General features: G+C 30.6%; 2 protein-coding genes across 2 annotated transcripts; both read right to left on the reverse strand.

The window, feature by feature from the left end:
- Window positions 1-7,772: 7,772 nt before the first annotated feature.
- LOC128190331 (uncharacterized) lies at window positions 7,773-9,353 on the reverse strand. The gene is made up of 4 exons (XM_052862353.1): window positions 9,002-9,353; window positions 8,450-8,546; window positions 8,258-8,334; window positions 7,773-8,140 (listed from the first exon to the last, which is right to left on the reverse strand). Exons 1-4 carry the CDS (start codon window positions 9,018-9,020, stop codon window positions 7,956-7,958), a joined length of 378 nt encoding a protein of 125 aa, XP_052718313.1. The 5' UTR covers window positions 9,021-9,353; the 3' UTR covers window positions 7,773-7,955.
- Window positions 9,354-13,554: 4,201 nt separating this feature from the next.
- Window positions 13,555-15,203, reverse strand: LOC128190562 (protein PFC0760c-like). The gene is made up of 2 exons (XM_052862651.1): window positions 15,191-15,203; window positions 13,555-15,075 (listed from the first exon to the last, which is right to left on the reverse strand). Exons 1-2 carry the CDS (start codon window positions 15,201-15,203, stop codon window positions 13,835-13,837), a joined length of 1,254 nt encoding a protein of 417 aa, XP_052718611.1. The 3' UTR covers window positions 13,555-13,834.
- Window positions 15,204-20,479: the final 5,276 nt, after the last annotated feature.

The raw sequence follows: 20,479 nt of genomic DNA on the forward strand, positions 1-20,479 counted from the left end.
TTACCTACAAATTAGGTTGCAAATGATTACTAATCTTATATAGCAATCTTACGAAAATATCTATTGTTGTATGTTTAACTGCTTTGAATTACAAACAATTGTAATATCCATATACTCACAAATTAAACACTATTCATGCATTAATCTCAAGACTTTTACAACTTTAAAATGCTATGGTTTAATTATAAAACAAACTCAAAACTCACAGTTTACACATCCAACCTTTGCGTCACAATCGTGTGAGGGACAGTCACACTTGCTAAGGCATAATCTCCCATAATACTGTGGGGCACAAATCCCGGTACAGTTCAGTCCATATGTACCAAGCGAGCATTTTAATTTTAAATTTCAAATGAATAAGAGCAATACAACTTAAAAGTGTGAATCAATTCAAATTCACGGTGTTAATTGTCTTACCCCGACACAATCCGTATTGATCTTCATAAAAGTTAGCACAGCATCTGTTCATAGATATATTACTTTAAAATTGATCTCACAAACATGTCAAATTTTATTCATCGCCACGACGACTTTCTTTTAATTGTCTTACCTCCATTTACATTTTTCTTCAGAACTATGTTCCAACAAAACTTTGCTAAATGCTGGAGAAAATAATAACACTTTTTTTAATCATAGCGCCATTTGTATAATGGAAACGCTATTTGAAGTTCAAAATTCCCAAAGTAAAAATCAACAAATCCTGTTCTTCCTTAAAAATCGGTTTCCTTCATAGGCTGTTAATCCGGATAGGATTTGTATATGTAGCTATTTATACAAGCAACCAATTTATGTTTCCCGCTCCACCTGCTTTATTATAATTCTTTATTTAAAACTTCACAGAAACAAAAGCATATTTTTGAAGAACATCTTTAATGGAAACTGTTGACATTTTTCTCATATCTGAAGTCACTAGGAAGTCACTACTTCCCACAATTTTTTAACGTTATCATTCGGGTACTTTCATCTTCCTTGCAATGCAAAATCCTCCTTAATTTTGTTTTGTTTTTAACCCTGTATTAAAAGCAAACAAGCCGGGGTGTTTCAAGAAATAAATGTCGGAATATTTTCTTACTAGTTACTGACATCGTTTGAAACCTGATGAATGTATGATTATAATAATAATTTTAAAACATATGCGTAAATATCATGGGATAGAGTATAGACAATGAAGTGATTAGTCTATTATGCACAAATCTAGAGGAGTATGGGTCAACGTACCCCCCCCCCCCCCTCATTTCTATAAAATATTCTGGATTTGTGTCTGAGCATGCATTAAGCACAAGAAAAAATATGAATAAGGATTGAATAGATCATCATCAAATGTGTTACACACTCAATATAATCAACAGTGCAAACAAATAATATTTCATATATGACAAAGACAGACGCTTTTTCTATGTTGATTGTAGAACAATCATCGTTTTGATCGATAAAACAGCTATATCTTGTTTTGTTTTACATGCCTATTCTTTAATAATTTCGTGTGCTTTTTCGTTTGTAAAATGAAAGTGCTTTTTTCATTGTTTTGTTTTTGGAACTTAAATTGCCCCCTTAAAGTGACGTTCAAATGCTCATCTCAAAACTTTTTATCAGCTATTTTGTTCGTGACTAGTAAGACTGAAATTATCTTACATTTACGAACACAATTTCAATTTTGTAATTCACAGGAGGAACCTCTGCCGTTCAGTAAACTGAATTGTAACTGGTGACTCCATCGTTGATTCCGTGTTGTGCTGCCCCATGCCGGAATGTTTCTGGAAATACAAGTTATTGGTTCAACTTTTAACTTGATCATTATACGTATACTGTACGTTATGTATACATATGCTCTTTTTTATCGTAAACGTACTTCGATTGTTCCAGCACGGAGTAAGTGTTGTTTTGTCTTTGTTATTACATAAAATACTTGTATATCTTTCCGAAAGTATATCTTATACGGTTAATGTCAGGATTATGGTCTAAATGCTGTTTTAAGCTAATTCACTGCTTCCAAATTTTCCTATTCACATATAATCTATATTAGTTTACATTGTTTCTAAGCCAGATATTTTCACTTTACTTGTCAATAACTGTCTTGTGAGTATATTTACAATATTAGAACGTCATATATTACGGTTTATTTTGTTCACAACTTCTGGACGCAAATTGTACTTACTGTATAGGGTTTACATGTTTACGTTTGTAAATTGTCACCCTGATTCTTATTAGTACAATGTAATAAGTATCTGTTTTTTGTATGTTTCAGTTTTTTACCATCATGATTTAACAAATGGTTAACTTGCTGAACTGAGTCAGTACACGTGTTGCTCTGCTTTGAATTTGCATTTCGTTTTATGAATTTCTGAGATGATTCACGGTTTGTTATTGTCATTTTTTTTTATTTGTTAAGATTTACAATGTGCTATTTACTCGAATTCCAACAATTTAAATTGCATTCATTCATTTTCAGTAAGTCCTCCTATTGTATAAATTTGGGGTAATACTGTGTTCCATCAGTATAGTCATACCGTAGAAGTAGACTTAAACATTTATTTGTTTCTTTGCTCTTTTCCAACAAAGTCATAAAAGCAAAGTTTCTTTAAGAATAGGAGGGAAGTGAAATGAATTTCTCAATCCCTTTTGATTGCATAGGGAAAGGTCTTATTATCATTAATTTACCCTGATTTTTTTTTCGCATACAATTTTCTAATTGCAAACAGAGCATTTTTTTTTAAAAATCGCAATTTATTCCACATATTTAGTACTTCATACTTGTACAATGACAAAACAATTTTTCAATTGTGATTTGTGTATAAAAATAATGGGTTAGTAGACAGAAAAGATTAACAAGTCCAACACACGTATATAAAATAGTATATGACCTGAAAAGAAAAACAATATTTTCAGAATACCATCATTTGCCATTTTCTATTGTAAAAAATTGAAATTTAAAAAATCCTCTTGAGATAAAATTAAAATCAGTGGATTTCAAGCTCATGAGTGTCTGCAGACTATAAGCTAATGCCTAAACCAATTGTGCTACAATGTCCAATATCAATAAGTTGTTTTTGCTGATTCGCGTATATTTTGAGTTAGGGAAGTTCTATTTTTTAGATTTAATAATATACACTCAACAAAATGTCTGTGTTCACCCTGAAAAAAAGATTAATTTGAAAATTATATTTTATTTCTTGAAATGTCTATTCATCAATAGCATAGAGAATTTAAGACAAACTACGATTGAGATCAGTTACGCCTGACGAAACGTCAAAACGTTAATTTGCCATTTTTCTTATACCTAACATGATTGACAAATTGTTGTGATAGATACTCGTCTTTGGTGATAATTCAAAAAGGAAAAAATCACTTAATAAGGCCAAAATGAACATTGAGAAAACAACAAGAGTATTCAAATATTGGTGTCCGAGTTGTTTCAACGACACATTGTACTTTTTTCGAATTTGTTATTTTTGTTTTGACAGTTTTTTACTTACAATTTTTTTTCTTTTATAAGTGTACCGTCATTTCTATAAGCAACTCAATTTTAAAGCTGTGAGGAAAATTCAAACAGGCCGGAAGTGAATGTGATATTTAGCAAAAGTCAAGGTATCGAGTCGCAGCCTATGGTCAAGGTCAAAGACTTGTCCTTAATTATTTGAAAGTGGAAATCAGTCACCCTGTAGACAAAACAAATAAAAATGCTCATGTAAACATTACGGCTTATGGAAAGTCCATTAGTGGACAAACACAGTTAGATTGGCTGTTTGTTCTGGCTAGACAAAATGATTTCTTGTTCAAACCTTTAAATGAAAAAAGTATGTATTCCAGAACAATCATCATATCAAATTACGTATATATAAGATGTAAACTATTTTCAATCTGATACCGAAACCTAATATCATATAGTTTAAATGGATTAGTAATAACGCTAACCAATATTTCATCAACATCATTTTCCACCAACATGCACGGTGGTAATGAATCCGATAAATATAAAGGCTACATACACCCAGGTGTTGCCAGCGCCCTCTGTGCGGCGAAGTAAAATGGTTTTTTCAAGGGGAATGTGTGGTCTAGTGCATATACACAACTGGTCATGCTATACAATCCGCATCCTTTATTATTCTTTGTTTACATTATGAAAATATATTTATTAAAGGGCCGATAGAGCAACGGCGACGTAGAGAAAGATTATAAACGTATATAGACCTTAATATGTATATATAACCATGTTTATACCGTTTATTTTTCTTCGGTTGTCTTCATATTCGTGTTTTTAAAAAAATTGAAAATTAAGGTATTCAATGTATAATAAAGGGATATTGAAATTTTTTAAATCATTTTAACTTAGTTAATATGTATTGCTAGATAACAATGACATTGAAATGAACCAAAATTCACTTGACTGACAACATATACGAATCCTTCATTATTTCTTATTTTAAAAAAAAAAAAGTTTATGCATGTATTACCCAAGAGATCTTTTTGAATTTTAAATCACTTTTTACACTATCTTAATAAAACATAATTTTGAAAATGTATTCTTAATTGATAACACTATCAAAGTGATATGATGAATAAGAATATCGGACCATTCACTTATCAGGCACAAAATGTGGTCGTTATACATCAAATACCTTCAATGTAACTGACAAAATATATAACATTAAATAGATAAGGACATAATGTACAAATCTCATTTAATTTCTTATTAATACGCAACAATGCCTTTTGAGATGCTAATTACACTAATAAAATTAGATAATGATTCAGGCCTAAAAACATTTTGATATGCTTTAACGAGAAATTTTTCTAATTTTATCATAAAGTTTTTGGGAATTTTATGTTTGTCTATAAACTCTGTTCATGAATTTTTCATGTATGAATGCTTGTGATTAAAATATATTCAGATGATGATTAAAACTCTTACTGGTGGTTTGAAAGTTTATACATCTATACATCCTGTCACTGAGATGTAAAAGACATTCACACCAGCCTGGTTGTAGCAGAATCTCCCATAGTAACGAGGTGGACATGCTCAAATACAGCTCATTCTATGTGTACCAAGAGACACTCTACAATTGACTAAAAATCATTAAAAATGTATTCTGTATAATTTAATAGTCAATTATTATGAAAAATACAAATATAACACTTACCTACACACGACCCGTTGAGTGTATATGTATCTTTTGAAAAGTAATGGCAGCTTCAGAACAAACATTGCTTCATGAATTTGATGATATATGTTAAATATTACTTTTTTTAACGTTTCAATATGTTTCGTTTATTTATCGTACCTATCCCCGCATATTGTATTAAAATATCATCAAAAAACAATAGAACAAGTTTTGTATCTTACAGGATTAATTCTTTTATTTTTCAACACAATTTCAATGATAGCGTAAACAAACACTACCACATTAAGCCTGAACACCTGTTTTTAGCAGCCGGTCATACATCAAAGGAAAAAGACCAATATGTATCTAAGTTAACTGCTAACAATACTACAGTTTCCTGATGTACCAAGTACCGTTTAATTACAATTTACAAGTGATACTCCTTAGCCATATGTAAAATCAGCACAAATTTGACAAAGGCCAAGCAAGTTCCTCAATTATTTCACGTTGATGAAGCATTAATTAATTTGCTTCAAACCATTTTTCAGAAAAACTATATTTTTATTAAAGGAACAAATATAAATACTAAGTGGATAACTGTAGCTGTAGAGAAAAATTCTGGTTGGCAGATTGTAGGTCTCTAGTTTTGTGCAATAAAATTCCAGTTTACGGTGAACAAAAAAAACTTTCTCACTATGATTTTCTCTATTAGCATTAGAGTGAAAATATTATGTAACTAAATTATTCGTTAGAATACACTACCAATGTCATTTTACTTATGCAACAAACAAATATATTCAGTCATATTTAGGTTATTTTACTAAACAGTTATATAATATATTTATCATTATTACACAAGATAGCTTACAAATCATATTCCCCTTGTTTTTGTTAATTTGGGATTATGTATGAACATGTAGTCAACTTTAAGTAAAAAAAAAACATTGTTTAACCTTCGTTTGCCTCATTAAAGAATGGATTTGTTGATATACACCAAAGCCAATCCAATGCAGTTTGTTCTTGTTTGATTCGAGGGAAATTGTTTTCAATGTGGATTTCATTAAAATTCAAAATGCACATCTTTACTCGAATTCCTAAAATACAAGTACATTTATTTATTTTAGGTACTTTCTCTAATAGCAGGCTAAGATTGAGAAGTTGGTGATGGCGGGGGCTTGATGTTCAGCATAAAAGCTTCCTGAAAGTTTCATAGCATAGAATGATTCCGGAAACGTCAATAGTTGATGATTCCGCGTTCTTTTTCCTGAAATGGTGATTTGCATGGGTAAAATTACAGACTAAAGATAGGGAAACATTTTGAAAATATAGTTTCATGGCAGTAACCGGTGTTGATTCAAGTGAATCAAAGACTGTACACTTGCATAAGTGTGTAATGTTCATAGAAAACTAAACACATTAAATTCAAACCTATACTTACCATATTATTACTATGTCCCCGTATTCTACAACAACAACATGATTTTACTTGAAAGATACTTTTTTCTGAATCAGGGAAATTGTTGAAACGACACCAGTTGGCATGCAATAATTTCTATAATTTGTATGTTCCAATGTAAACCGAATATAAAGTTAAGAATCGCACCTCCTTCAATAAAAACAAAGCTATAGCATGTATACGGTTCATGTCTTCGAGACACGTATTAAAGGTATTGTAAACAAGGACATTGGAAAGGGACATAGATGGTAAACTAACAACACAACTTTATGATAAACGTGATGATTTTAACTTTTCTAAAATCAACTTTCCTAACTTATGTAGCAATATACCTTCATCACCTGCATATCGAGTTTTTGCAAGGGCAAGCTCAACGTATAATCAGTTTCTAAAGCGAGGCAAGCTACTGACAAACAAGGTTATAAAGCAGGAGCATTAACAATTCCGATTGAAGTCATCTTTTCGTACATTCTATGGTCGATACAACGATCGATACAATGAAACAAATCTTTTTACAAGTTACTTCCACTGGTTTGTTATAGAATCGATCAAATCCAAAAATAAGTTAATAATGCATTTTAATCAACGCTTAATTAAACACTGTTCTCTGAAAAAGATTAATCGAAAAAACAACAACAGAACGATTGTAATGACGATGTTTGAAAATAAACAAGCCTAAATGTAGGATGGAGGTGTTAGGTTAAAATGATTTGTTTTGAATTTTACCTTTAAATTCCCATTTACCCTTGTTCTAGTGTTTTCTTTGAAAAAAAATTACATATCCAGAAAACCTTCATTTCTACAATATGTGCTTGTAATAAAGTTCTCTAATGGTAAAAACAACAAGTTTAAGGGATGTTAAACTCATGACTTGCAGATAAACAACTAACGCTTAAACCATGTGCTAGAATATCAACTTTTAATCAGTAGTTTTTTGCAGATTTATAATTTGGATATGATTTGAGTTGGGGTGTGTTTACTTTGTTTATATGTTTATAGTTAAGGAACATATATATCTTACAACGTTTAATTTAACTTCTCATTATTACTAAACTTATATATTTCCTCTTCTGCAAACCATTAACAATGTTGCTTGTAGTTTTATACTTTCTCAAATAACAATTTTTTTTTTTATTTAACATATTACGTTAAGTAATTTTCGTAACCTTTGAGGCTTCAAATACCCTTCGATTTACTTTGTAGAAGCAAAGGATTTTGTTTTAATATATATATATAAAGAATATATAATAGTGATTAGTTTGACATGAATTGTTTTGACCATAAATACTTTACAAAACAATTAAACAAGGTACAGCTCAAAAGAACCTCCCATTTACACTTTTTTATTTCGATAGGCAAATTTTAAACTGTTACTTCTATTCAGCAAGGTTTAATTAGCATCAACATGCGCTTATTAAATCCATTTCAAAATCACCCGGATTATCATAAATAGAAGACACAGCTGGGGTCCTGAGATCAGCATAGTTGTTTTCAACAGACATGTTATATGAATATACAGCCTCCATTTCATAGTGGGACGGGGAACTTCTGTGTCCTTCATACTTGTTTTCCTCTTTTTGGTTTTCTTTAAATTAAAAATAGTATAGTACCATTTTTATATTCTTTGATAGCATTTGTAATGTTGATAGTGTATGTGTTAATCAATGATACTATTAGGATAAAAGACATTCCAAAACAGTACCATTTGGAGGAATATTATTCCTGCCTGTTTGACTCTCGTTAGACACAATGTTTTCTTGTTTAAATCTTTTGCTAAGCCTTTAAATAAAAAAAGGAATTCTTTTACCCCAAACTAATGATAGTGTTAAATTACTTAGATATAAGATGTAAACCATATCTAATTAAAGTTTTAATGCAATAGTAAGAAACTAACCAGGATCTCAACAACTTCATTAGTCCAACAGCTAACATGGAGACTATAGATCCGATAAGCGTGAAGGCGACAATTTTCCACGTGTCGTCACGGCCATCTGTAAGACAAGTTAAAACAAATGTTCTTTCTTTTCTTAGAAATCATCATTTTTTACGTGTGTGCTAGTGTTCGGCTCAATGGGTAGGTGCTATAAGACATGTGTACAACTTATCATATTATACGCTTCGCATTTTCAATATATATTTTGTTTAGAATACAAACCCGTGCTGATTTTTAAAATATTATACAATAACATGTTAAACAAAAGGTTGTAATAGCAACGGCTACGTAATAGTAAAATATGTATGTAAAATAAAAAATAAAATGTATACACAACAATGTTTGAACTGTTTATGTGTCTTTTATTCTCTTTACATACACTATCCATTAGTTTTGTCTTTATTTTTTATTTTAATTTGATTCTGGTCAATATCCTCAATACATAAATGTTTCATAAATAAATGCTTTAAGATTAGGCTAAGATATATTCAAATGATAAGCTAGTTCTCTTACTAGTGTTTTGAAAATCCATACACCCAAACGTTGTCAGAAAGATTTAAAGGACATTCACCCTCGTTGTACATGTGGTACAGTTATTTATAGAACTGAGGGGAACAGCTTCCTGTACAGTTCACTCCATACGTACCAAGCTGCCTCTCTAAAATTTGACCAAATCCACTTAAAATGTATCCTTATAGACTTTGCCAATTATTATTAAAAAAGTTACAAACACTAATTAACACTTACCGACACTATATTTTTAAAACGTTACACCAGCTCTCTATAATAGTTGATGAAATGCCTGAAATGCCCAATGAAAAACCTATTTACACATGTCATTATTTTCAGAGAAAACCATCGAACAATATTTGTTACTAACATTTGAAATTCTTTCATTCCTACGTTTAAATTCTAAAAAAAGCCATTACATCGTGTTTTAAACACAATCTTTTAAGACAACGCGAACAAGCACTACCAAAATCGTTAAATCTATGATAAAATTATGTTCATTCTTGAGACTTGCTACCACAGCTTTTTTTCCATATTTGCATAGTTTTCTCGTAGACATGCACTTAAGACAGCGCGAACAAGCACTACCAAAATTCACCTATATATTTGAATTCTTGTAGCCGGCCATTATTGGAGGAAAACATAACAATGTGTGCCTATGTTTATCACTAATAATATTACAATTTCTTGATTACTAAGTACTCTACAATTACAAGTTTAAAGTAACGCCCTTTAAACATACATAAATTAGCACAAAACTAACAAGGACACAACAGTCTCTCTTTTTTTCAATCTGACAAAGCTTCAGTAAATTTGCTTCAAAATATTCTTCAGAAGAACTTTACATATATCTTTTTCTTTAAAAACTGTGCAAAATTGTAGCTGTACAGGACAATTCTGGTTGACAGATTGTAGAACTCCAATTTCGGTCAAAAAATTCCAGTTAACAGTGAACAATAAAGACTTGCTGACTTGGTTTATTCTACTAGCAATAGAGTGAAAATATTTATCGACAAAACTTTTCTTTAAAATGCACTAGAGATATCATTTTACTTGTGCAACAAAAAATATATTATTGCGTTGAAATAAATCGAGTAATTGCGTTCATTTGGTTATCTGATGTGTTAAACAGCTTATTAGAATATTCCATAGATTTCAAGTTTAAAATTTGAATGACTTTCTATATATTTATACAAACTCTTGTTTTTAAAAGAGTTTATTATCGTCAAAATATGATCACCACCATCAGGCCCTCATTAAATAATCTTTATTAAATTTATAGCAGAATCAGACATTGAATATTTATTTTCCTGTTCAATGATATGGATAAAAAAAACAGGTATATCTGAGGTCTTACGACTTGTCAAACTAGGAATATCTTCCTTAAATGCCTGTTGAAAAACCTGGGTAAATGACAACATGTGTTTGTGAAATATGTATGCTTGCATATGTTAAGTTTCGCTGTCAGCCAATAATTAATGAAATGCACTCAAAATTTATATTAATTTGAACCGATACAAAACAACATTTTTCCTGTTGAATTAAGAGCACGTTTTTAAAAACAATTTTTCTAGTTCTTTATTTCACAAGACACGACCTGTGTTACTTGTTTATTTTCCTGTGACTCATTTAGTTTTACTTAATAACTTTAAAGTTCAACAATTGAAACTAGATGCTGTCATTAGACGGTTATATCCCGACACGTGTTCGCCCCAAAATAACACGGTTTTGTACAAGTTTTAGTAAAAATGAAGGCCACATACAATTTGCGGTAATTTTTTAAAATCACAATATTCACAAAGGATGAAATTCATTCTCATAATACAAATGAGCGGTCCTTTATGTAAAATTTTAGTTTACACCATTTGCATATTATTTTTTAAGATAATCGATAATCTTAATATAAATGTGGTCTATATAATTATTCGAACAAAATTAATTTATGTGCCCTCCCAAATAGAACTCAAACAGTTTCGTTTGCTGGTTTATAATATATAACAGCAGTTTGAAAAAGTATAATGTGACAGACGGACGGACGGAATAGTATACCCGAACTTTCTTTAGAACGCACGAATATAATTATTTTAATGAAAAATTAAATAATATGACAACTAGATACAATGTTTAAGCTTTACTTGAAAATTCCGATTAAACTAAACATGTATACTTCGGCAAGCAAACCATTTGAACAATTTACTGCATACAAAATGGTTACGACCTTTTTATTAACTCAATTTTAATAAACATTTCATAAAAATGGTATAAAAAATTCCTTAAGATTCTAACCAACCAAAATCATTGGTCATATTTTGGTTATTTTATTGAACAGTTAATATATTTATCACTATCAAAAGAGAGCTTTCAACTTATTAGGGTTTTTGTTAATGTTCGGGGGTTTGTATAGTGTAGTCATTTTTAAGTCGAACAATATTTTGTTCATTTACAATTATTAAAAAAAATGTTTTTGTTTATCTGATTTCAGATTGGCTTTATTGATATACATCAAAACCAATCAAATGCAGCTTGTTGTTTGATCCCCAGGGAAATCGTTTATAGCAGTGTTTTCATAAAACTTCACAATGCACAACTGATCGGGAATCCTTATAATACAAGTGTGTTAATTTAGTCTGGTAAGGTTCTCCGATAGGAGGCTGAAAAAATGAAGTGTTTGTGCTTGATGTTTAGTGTTTTAGCTTCCTGGTAGATTTCTAAAATTTTGTAGATGGGTTGCATGGGTAAAACTTCAGACTAAACTGAAGGAGGAAACTTTTAGAGAACACAGTTCTATGGCAGTAACTGGTGTTGATTCAAGTTGAATTAAACACAGTATACTTGCATAAGTGTTTTTTTTCCCGTTATGCCGAATACGCTTAATTCAATCCTAATACTCATCAGGACAAATAACCTATCCCTAATATTCTACAGCAGCCATTTGCTTTTAATTGAAAGAAACCATTTTAATTAGTAAACACGGAAACAATACTGGTTGGTTATTTATATATTCTGCAGGTTCCGATGTAAAACGAAGGGAAATCTGAAAGTCACACTTCCTTCATTGAAAACACAACTATAGCATGTGCACAGGCCATGTTTGTCTAATTATCATTGATATCTACAGATGTAAAGTGTTTGCTCAAACGGTCAATATTTGGGGGTTTTTGGCGAGGAAAATATTTACGATCAGTGAATATTTCCTCTCATATTTGCATTTAAAATCTATGCCGTTCATTGTTCAAAAGCACACATGGAACCTAAGCACAAGAGCACAAGTGAACATCGACACGCATTTTGAAAAGAATAATTATTGTCAGATAAACTAAAACGTTGAAACTTACAAAGCCAATTTGATGCGTACCTTAGAAAGTAAATCGTTCAATCATTTCTATTCTATTTCAAAAAAAAAGTTATCCCCGCAAAGTTTTGGCACTATATTTGTACCCACGAAGTGCTAAATAAAAGGTTTATGGATGTTCCATCTCCAATTCATATTACTAATAAAAGCGATAATCAATACTATTTCATACAGATAAACATCACAATGATTATCAGTATAAGCATTGAATGCTTAATTTTGGATATTGTTGGTCCAATAAGATAGATCAATTTTTAAAACCTCAAATCTCTACACTTTGTAACTACATTTTAAAACCACTATTGTTTTTATTTAGTGCATGTTATGCATTACTACGCGGCGCAGCCAATACCGGTTTTTTCGGTTATGCTAGAAGACATGCCTATTTTATGTAGCTCATCTTTTATGAATTCAGGGTGAAGGGTTCAACATTGATTCGTAAAGTTATCACAGACAAAGACTGTTGAAAATATTAAAGGAATAAGGAATCATTCTTTGAGTATTATGAGGTGATACTTTCGGTCGGGGCGCGGTCAATCCAATATATCCCTAATGTTTTATGATAGATTTGACAACACTTTGACCGAATTTATCACCTCATAATACTCAAAGAATGATTCCTTATTATTATATCTTAATAATTTCCAATTTGTACAGTTTAAAACAAAATTATTTCAAAACCACTATTTCTTTTGTAGCACATGCTATTTATTGCTACTCGGCACAGCCAATACCGTTTTTTCTGTGACGCTATAATACACGCCCATTTTGTGTCATTCATGTTTAATGAAGTTATTGGGTTTTAGGGTTCAAAATTGATTCGTAATGTTATCATAGACAAAGACAGTTGAAAATGCAAATTTAAATATTTTACGTAATCATGTGATGTTTATTGTCTCTAAAACTCCATGTTATTAGTATATTCTTACAAGTAATCGGGACTAAACCTTTTATAGGAAAAGGTTGCAGTTAATATGCTATTCATATTGATTTGAAAGATTTTGAATTTATCTATTCTGACAGAAACGATTTAGTTTACTCTTTGAAATTCATATATACATGCATGATTTATGTTGCAATATTTACGACAAGTAATCTTAATACTATAACAACATTAAACAGAGCAAAAAAAATTTGGTTGTCGGGTAAAGATGGAAGATGGAAGGTATAATAACACGTTAGGAAAACAATATACTCTTATTTTTTTTAAATAGAAAATGTTTTACGTGATATTATATAATAATTCAACAAATATACGTATGCCATGTTTAGTTTAAGTTCTTCTTCAATGACTTCAATGATTTATTGCAGAACATACTTTAAGATGTTTTACACCACATGAGGGCCGCTTTCAACACAAAAAGATTAAATGTTGGTAATATTAATCAAACGGTATGTTATGTCTGAAATATCATTTTCTGACTTGTCTTTGTCCGCACTGCTCTTCAGATTTCCTTCATCAGTTCCTACAAGAACCTAACAGCTCAGATTAAAACTTTCTCATCGGATGAAAAACCGGTCTTCTTAGGTAAAATAGGGTCAACTGGATTCTTTTCGGATATTTTATTTTCTGTTGATGACAGCATTCGTTTCTTTATAACTTGCGTATATTCTTGGTTCGGAGAATTATCTTCCGGAGAATCGGTAAGAAACACTGCCAGAAATGTTTCATTCTTTGTTGTCTTCTCTGGTTGATTTTCACACTCAGCTCCTCTGCAAGACTTTTGTATTATATCATTTCCTTTTGAGATCTCATTTCCCGTGTTGCTTTGGATAATTGGACGAGATTTTTTACATACATCATCTTCATATCCGTCATTATCATTATTTACACCATCTTTATCTGCATCTCCATCTTCGTTCATATCATCTTTTTTATTGACATCATCATATTCATTTTCATCACCATTTTTATTTACATCATCATCCTTGTTATCTACATCATCATATTCATTTTCATTATCATCTTCATCAATGCTCTCAGCTATTGGAATTTTATCTTGCGTTAAGTCAGAGGACAAGCTTGTTTTGGCCAAACTGTACGGCCGAGTATTCTTTTGCGAAGGTTGGGCGTTTCCAGTGCTGACTGTTTGACTTTTATAGTTTGTTATCACTGTGCCCTGTAGCTCATCTTCATCTTCAAGTACGTTAAGATTTCGTGTGACTTTTGAAGTCTGAATGTACTCTTCAATTGTTTCACTTATCAGGCTCTGTTGTATAGTTACCTTCTCAGACAAACTTCTTGACAAATATTTGGATGTTTCTACTTTGTCTTCGGGGACTTTTGATGTCGCTAGCTGGATAGATTGGTATCCGTATTGAGTTTCTTTGGAAGAGGTACTTACCATTGTATCATCTGAAACTGGTCTTACATGGATAGATTTGTCAGGATATGTCTTGCGAAGTGACAAAACATTATACATTTCGTGCTTAAACAGTTGTCCATATCCTTCATCTTCACTCTCTTCCTCGTCAGAACTGTCATCTTCTTCATCAATTGATAAATCCCATATAGCCAAGGACTTGGCGGCATCAGCTGGTGCCGTGTTAGAGTTTGGACATGGCATGCGCTCGTCAGGATTATCATAGATAGGTAACAGAGCAGATAGCTTCAGATAGGTGTAGTTGTTTTCTTCAGCTTGACCACGTGGTTGTTCATTTTCTACCTCCTCCATTGACTGTAAACTTCTTCGTCTCTCATATCTATGTTCTTCCTCAGTATTTTCTTACCAAATCAAATTTATTTTATTATTATTTATGTCTGTGAAAATTGTTAACTTGATTTGGAAGTCAGTATGCCAAGCAAAATTCATAGCTGTACTTAAAACATGTGACTGTACTTGCCTGTTTCATTCTCGTTTGACACGTTGATTTCTCTCCAACGAGTAAACTTTTTACCTAACCTTAATGTAGAACAAATTTCGATATTGATAATCTAAAATTGTATGAATCAGTTGTAGAAATATCTTCAGAAACTCATTATATATTGAAGACTTATACTTACGGGGATTTCTTCAATATCATTCGTCCGACAGCAACCATGGTGGTTATGGATCCGATAACTGTGAAGGCCACATACTTCCATGTGTCGTCATCGCCATCTACAAGACAAATGTTTTTTTCAACATTTTTATTAATGAATGTTATTGTGTGTGTTAGTGTGTGTGCAATTAATAATTTTATGAGGTTTTATATCCTAAAAAGAAGAAGAACTTTCCATGTCTATTTTTTTTTATATCTATCCCTTTCACTCCATAATATGATCCACACTAAAAATTAACAAATTATAGCACAATTGCATATGTTTAATAATGCAAGTCTGAAATTATAATTGTAAAAAAAACTCATTTTAAATGTTTACTGTTCATGCTAGGTTACAAGTATGTTATTGGTTTGTTTAAAGCTGATTTTATTCAAAAGCTTGTCAATAAATTTGCTTAGAGTAAAAGCATATGGTTATTAATGCAAGTCTTAAATAATCACAGAAATACGTTGCCGTCTTTTACTTTTTGTTAAAGGTAATTATGTGTCTCTTGTAAATATGGTTTTTGTTAAATGATTAGTATTTTAATCTTACTTTTTGTTTCATATTCCAAACATCCATACGTTTTGTTACATAGGTCTAAAGGACATTCACACTTGCTGAGACAAAATTTTCCATAGTACTGAGGAGGACATGTTTTATTGCAGTTCACTCCAAACCTACCAAGTGGACACTCTACAAAACTCGATTGATAAAAAGTAATTTTCGTGTTGCTTTGAAATAAAAAGTGTCTATTTTATAGCCTGTGCAAAATATTAACTTACCAACACACGATCCGTTGAATTTATCAGTGTAATAGTTTAGACAGCACCTAGGTATAAGTTGTTTTCATTGATATTATATCATTTTCATTTAAATCAAGGAACAATTTATATGCATAGTGTTTCTTTCAGATTATCTTACCTATTTCCACATGTTGCGTTAGGGGATTCTTCCATCATGACTTGTACAGAAATGTGTGCAAATAACAACAAACATACTTTGCTACACATCGCAAAACTATCAATTCAGTATTGAACGTTTTGAAAGGCAAATGAGTAAACAAGCTATACAATGCACTTCCTTGCCAGTTGCTTTGTTCCTGGCTTTCTCAGCCGGTCGGTCAGTAAGGAAGAAATTTTAATTAGTTCTTCATTGAATTTACGTAAATTATAATTACACAGCATCTAAATAAAATTACTTTGCTTTATATATTTCACATCCTGTGTATTTAGAATAAGGAAAAAATATGATTTCACGTATATACGATGTATTTAATTAGCAGGTTATTTTTTGTGACCTGTACATAAACATTATTATACACTTAACATAACCAAACAACACCTGGTTTATTAAAACGTTGTGCCACTCAGTAAATAAAAAAAGCCAAAGTGTCCATTAAAATAAAATGAAAGGGAAAACAATACACATAATATATTAACATACAACTATGCATTTTATACAATTGCATACGCCTTTTCATATTGTTTTATTTGTGGTCTTTTTTTCTTTTTCTTTTTTTAAAGGAACTTGAATGATAAAATTAATGCTCACCGATGTAAATACTTTACTAAAATGCAATTAATTTTTAACAACAATAATGATTACCTGTGCATTAAAGATAAAAATAAATAGATGCTTTCTTAATTTAAGGATGCCTACTTTAGTTTTCATTGTGCATGTTTTTGTGCATTCTATTAAAATACAGTGGATTGATATTCTTATGAATTTTTACGATGTCATTTATTTAATTCAACACAATGAATAAAATAAAGATAAAAATATTTTGATTTTTTAAGAAAATTTTTGTTTTTTAATGATTTTTCCGTTGTGCGGTAGCAGAGCATTGCCATTACGCTTTTATCACGTAATGATAAAATGAAGCTTTGTAGAAGTACGTTATAAGAAATAACATAAAAGAAAAAGAACAAATTGTACACCGTTGAAATTTCATAAACAGAATTATGCTTTCCTCGTGGACATTTTTGTTATTTTTTGAATAGATCCATTTTACCAATCTTCATTTGTAAAGCTCCAAATATTATAGCAAACTTTTAATATTTTAGATGGCCCCCACTGAAAACAAGACAGTAGAATTTAGTATTTTTTACATATAAGGTAGGGAATGATATAACCAATCATGTATAACAATTTGAGAAAATAACCTATTGTAGTATTTTTTTAATCTGCTTCGAAGTGCGGAAAATGACAGTTGCCTATATATTCCTATAGTAAATGTACCTCCATTTTGAGATAGAACCAGACGGCTGATTTTCTTGAAACTTTGCAAAGTAATAAGAATTGGGTTACAAGACATATGGTTAAAAATGAAGAGTTTTGCTATTGTAGTTTTTCCGCAAAAAAATACCCGAATCGGCCTCCTTAAATGAAGTATACCTAATAGATTCGTATTTTACTATCCTAGTTATTCATTATTCATAGTGTTTTAAATCACTTTGTCAGTAATTGTTATAGAAAAATTAGTTTCTTACACAAATAACCAGAAAGAAGTACAAATTCTTTTGCAGAGTTGCTAGGATATAAACGGTTTCAAATCACTGTATGTAGTGATAAAACTGAACCAATGCTTACAAACGGTATAAAGCCATATCAGAAACAGCATCATATTCCGTATTAAATATTGTTTGAAGTTGTAAGTATTCATTATTTGTATGTTCCTTCTAAGAAAAGATAGAAAAAAGTGTGTTTCCCGTGAGATATATTTACAACCAAAATAAACAGTTTGTCAACATAACAGTCTATCAATCATTTTTTTTTCATTTTAAAATTTTGTTCATTGCAGAACATTAATCAATATCAACATTTGTATTGATTTCTGCATATCAATATTTACAAATAGTGTTTTTCTCTGCCTCAAACAATTGATAATAGATGGCATGATTTCAAAATCATATTGAATAATAACATTTACTGCGTCAAAAAAATTGGTTTCGAATCGGAGAATAACTATGCTGATTTAGATTTTTAATTAAGACAACTTCTGCGTTCCTAAAAATTCTTATTCAGAGCCTAAAAATACATTACTGGATTTGATCCATCCCCACTCTTATCCACCTTCGCCACCTCACTACTAAAAACCTTGTTCAAAAAATAATTAAAACAACAAATAGAAACGCGAAGAAGCATTATGAATTTGCATAAAAAGCTGCTTTACGTTACTGTGTATCTGTTTGTTAAAATGCTTTGCTAGTGCCATTTTCTGACAAGCTTTCAGATTCAGTACTAAAGCCTTATCATGCAACCATGAGTTTATAATAATAGTTTTGTGAAATAAAGAAAATAAATACAAAACACCCGCCGTACAAAATTGCTCTGATCAAGATTAACCAATACTGAGCGACATTAAGACGTAAATTGTGGTAACGCCACCTCATAGGGGAAGTAGAACAATTAGTTTTAAACACGTTTGTTTATTATTGGTAAGGGTTAGGTTTTTCGAGAGGAAAAAACAAAACTTGATTTTATATAGTTTCCTTGCAATTATTACATCGATTTTTCATTGGCAATGATGTCAATTTGATTTTAGAAGCACCTACTGCACTGTTTTCATTTTATTTCTTTTTGCACACTTAAAAGTAATGAAATCATTTACAATCCAACAAGATATATATATATATATATATATATATATATATATATATATATATATATATATATATATATATATATATATATATATATATATATATATATATGACCTGTTAATTCAAGAATGCACATTTTGTTTCCCTTAAGAATTTCAATCGAAAGATTCATTGAGTAATGCAGTTGACCTCGATGAACTGACCTAAATCATATGAACTGACCTCGATCTAATGATGTTGCATAATAGTAGCTAAAAAGACGGCTTGATTTAATGTTTTCAGTCGCAATAAATTATTTTAATATAACTCTTTCCTTGTATACGTGTTAATTCTCTTTGAAGAGCCCTACTCAGTATTCTGAAGAAGAAGAAGATACATTAACATTTAATAATTACGTTAAAATTATAAAACTAGACAAGGAGTTTACGAACGGCTTTCCCTTAATTGATTTCAAAATTAAATTTGTTGACGGTTTATACTGATGAAATTATGGTGTACAGATTCAAAATATTCTATATTTTGTAAAAATACAGTACTTTTTTATTATCTTGCATCAAACTGATCATGTTGATTGCTTCTAGCTATCAATATATCATTATTGCCGATCATTCCTTTAAAAGGAATACTTCTTTATATCTACGTTTCTCTACTAGTATGTTGTGTTGTGGCTGTCAGTCAATTATTAAATGAATACACTCAAAATAAATCAATTTAAACTATCTATAAAACAACATTTTCCTCTTCTATCAAGCACTGCATAATTATAGGTTGGTTTTTTTTTTTTAAGTCAGCCCCTTTTGTTCGAGTGACAAAAACACAACGCTGTTCCTCATTTATGGTTTTCTGTGTTATTGATTTTATTAATTTCCATACAATTAGAGCAATTTAACAAAAAAAGGAAACAATATTATAACCAAGTACATGATTGAATCTCTATATGAAAAGGTATAACTGGCAAAAAAAATGGAAGGGGTTTAATTCCGGGCAATTTTAACAATTCCTGGCGCTCATCATTTAGGTATTTTTATTTGCATGCTTTGAATATTTCGTATCAAAATATTCCTTAAAATGATGCAATTGAGAGTTTAATTTTGAAAGCATTGGCCGTATTTTGTCAAATTTACCTACAAGTAATGTTATTCATATCATGACGTTTTACAGATATACAAATAGTATTAAATATGTGGGTTTTAATTATTACATGCTTATACTTATTCTTATCAGCTTTGGATGCAAACCACAAACTGGAAGTTTTAGTTTAAAGTATTTCGGACATAACAGTAATTGTGAATATTTCCTTCTTTTAGTTGCTTCGATATGGTTGATATGCTTAAAAAACAAAACTTCTTTTTGTTTGATTACGGCAACATTTTTTGTGGATTTTGTTAAGATATACACAGTGCAGCTTACTTGATCCTTCAAATAAAAGTGCATTTATTTGATTTGGGTAAGTTCTTCCATTAGAAGCCATAAAAAATGTCGGGAGCCGGTGTTGGTTATAG

Source organism: Crassostrea angulata, chromosome 6, assembly GCF_025612915.1.
Source record: "Crassostrea angulata isolate pt1a10 chromosome 6, ASM2561291v2, whole genome shotgun sequence".
NCBI classification, from domain to species: Eukaryota; Metazoa; Mollusca; class Bivalvia; order Ostreida; family Ostreidae; genus Magallana; species Magallana angulata.

Coding starts and splice junctions, on each gene's coding strand:
- LOC128190331 (XM_052862353.1), bottom strand. Junction 8,335..8,449: donor ATGAAGTTGTTGAGATCCTG/GTTAGTTTCTTA, acceptor TTTTATTTAAAG/GCTTAGCAAAAGATTTAAAC. Junction 8,141..8,257: donor GAATAATATTCCTCCAAATG/GTACTGTTTTGG, acceptor TTTAATTTAAAG/AAAACCAAAAAGAGGAAAAC.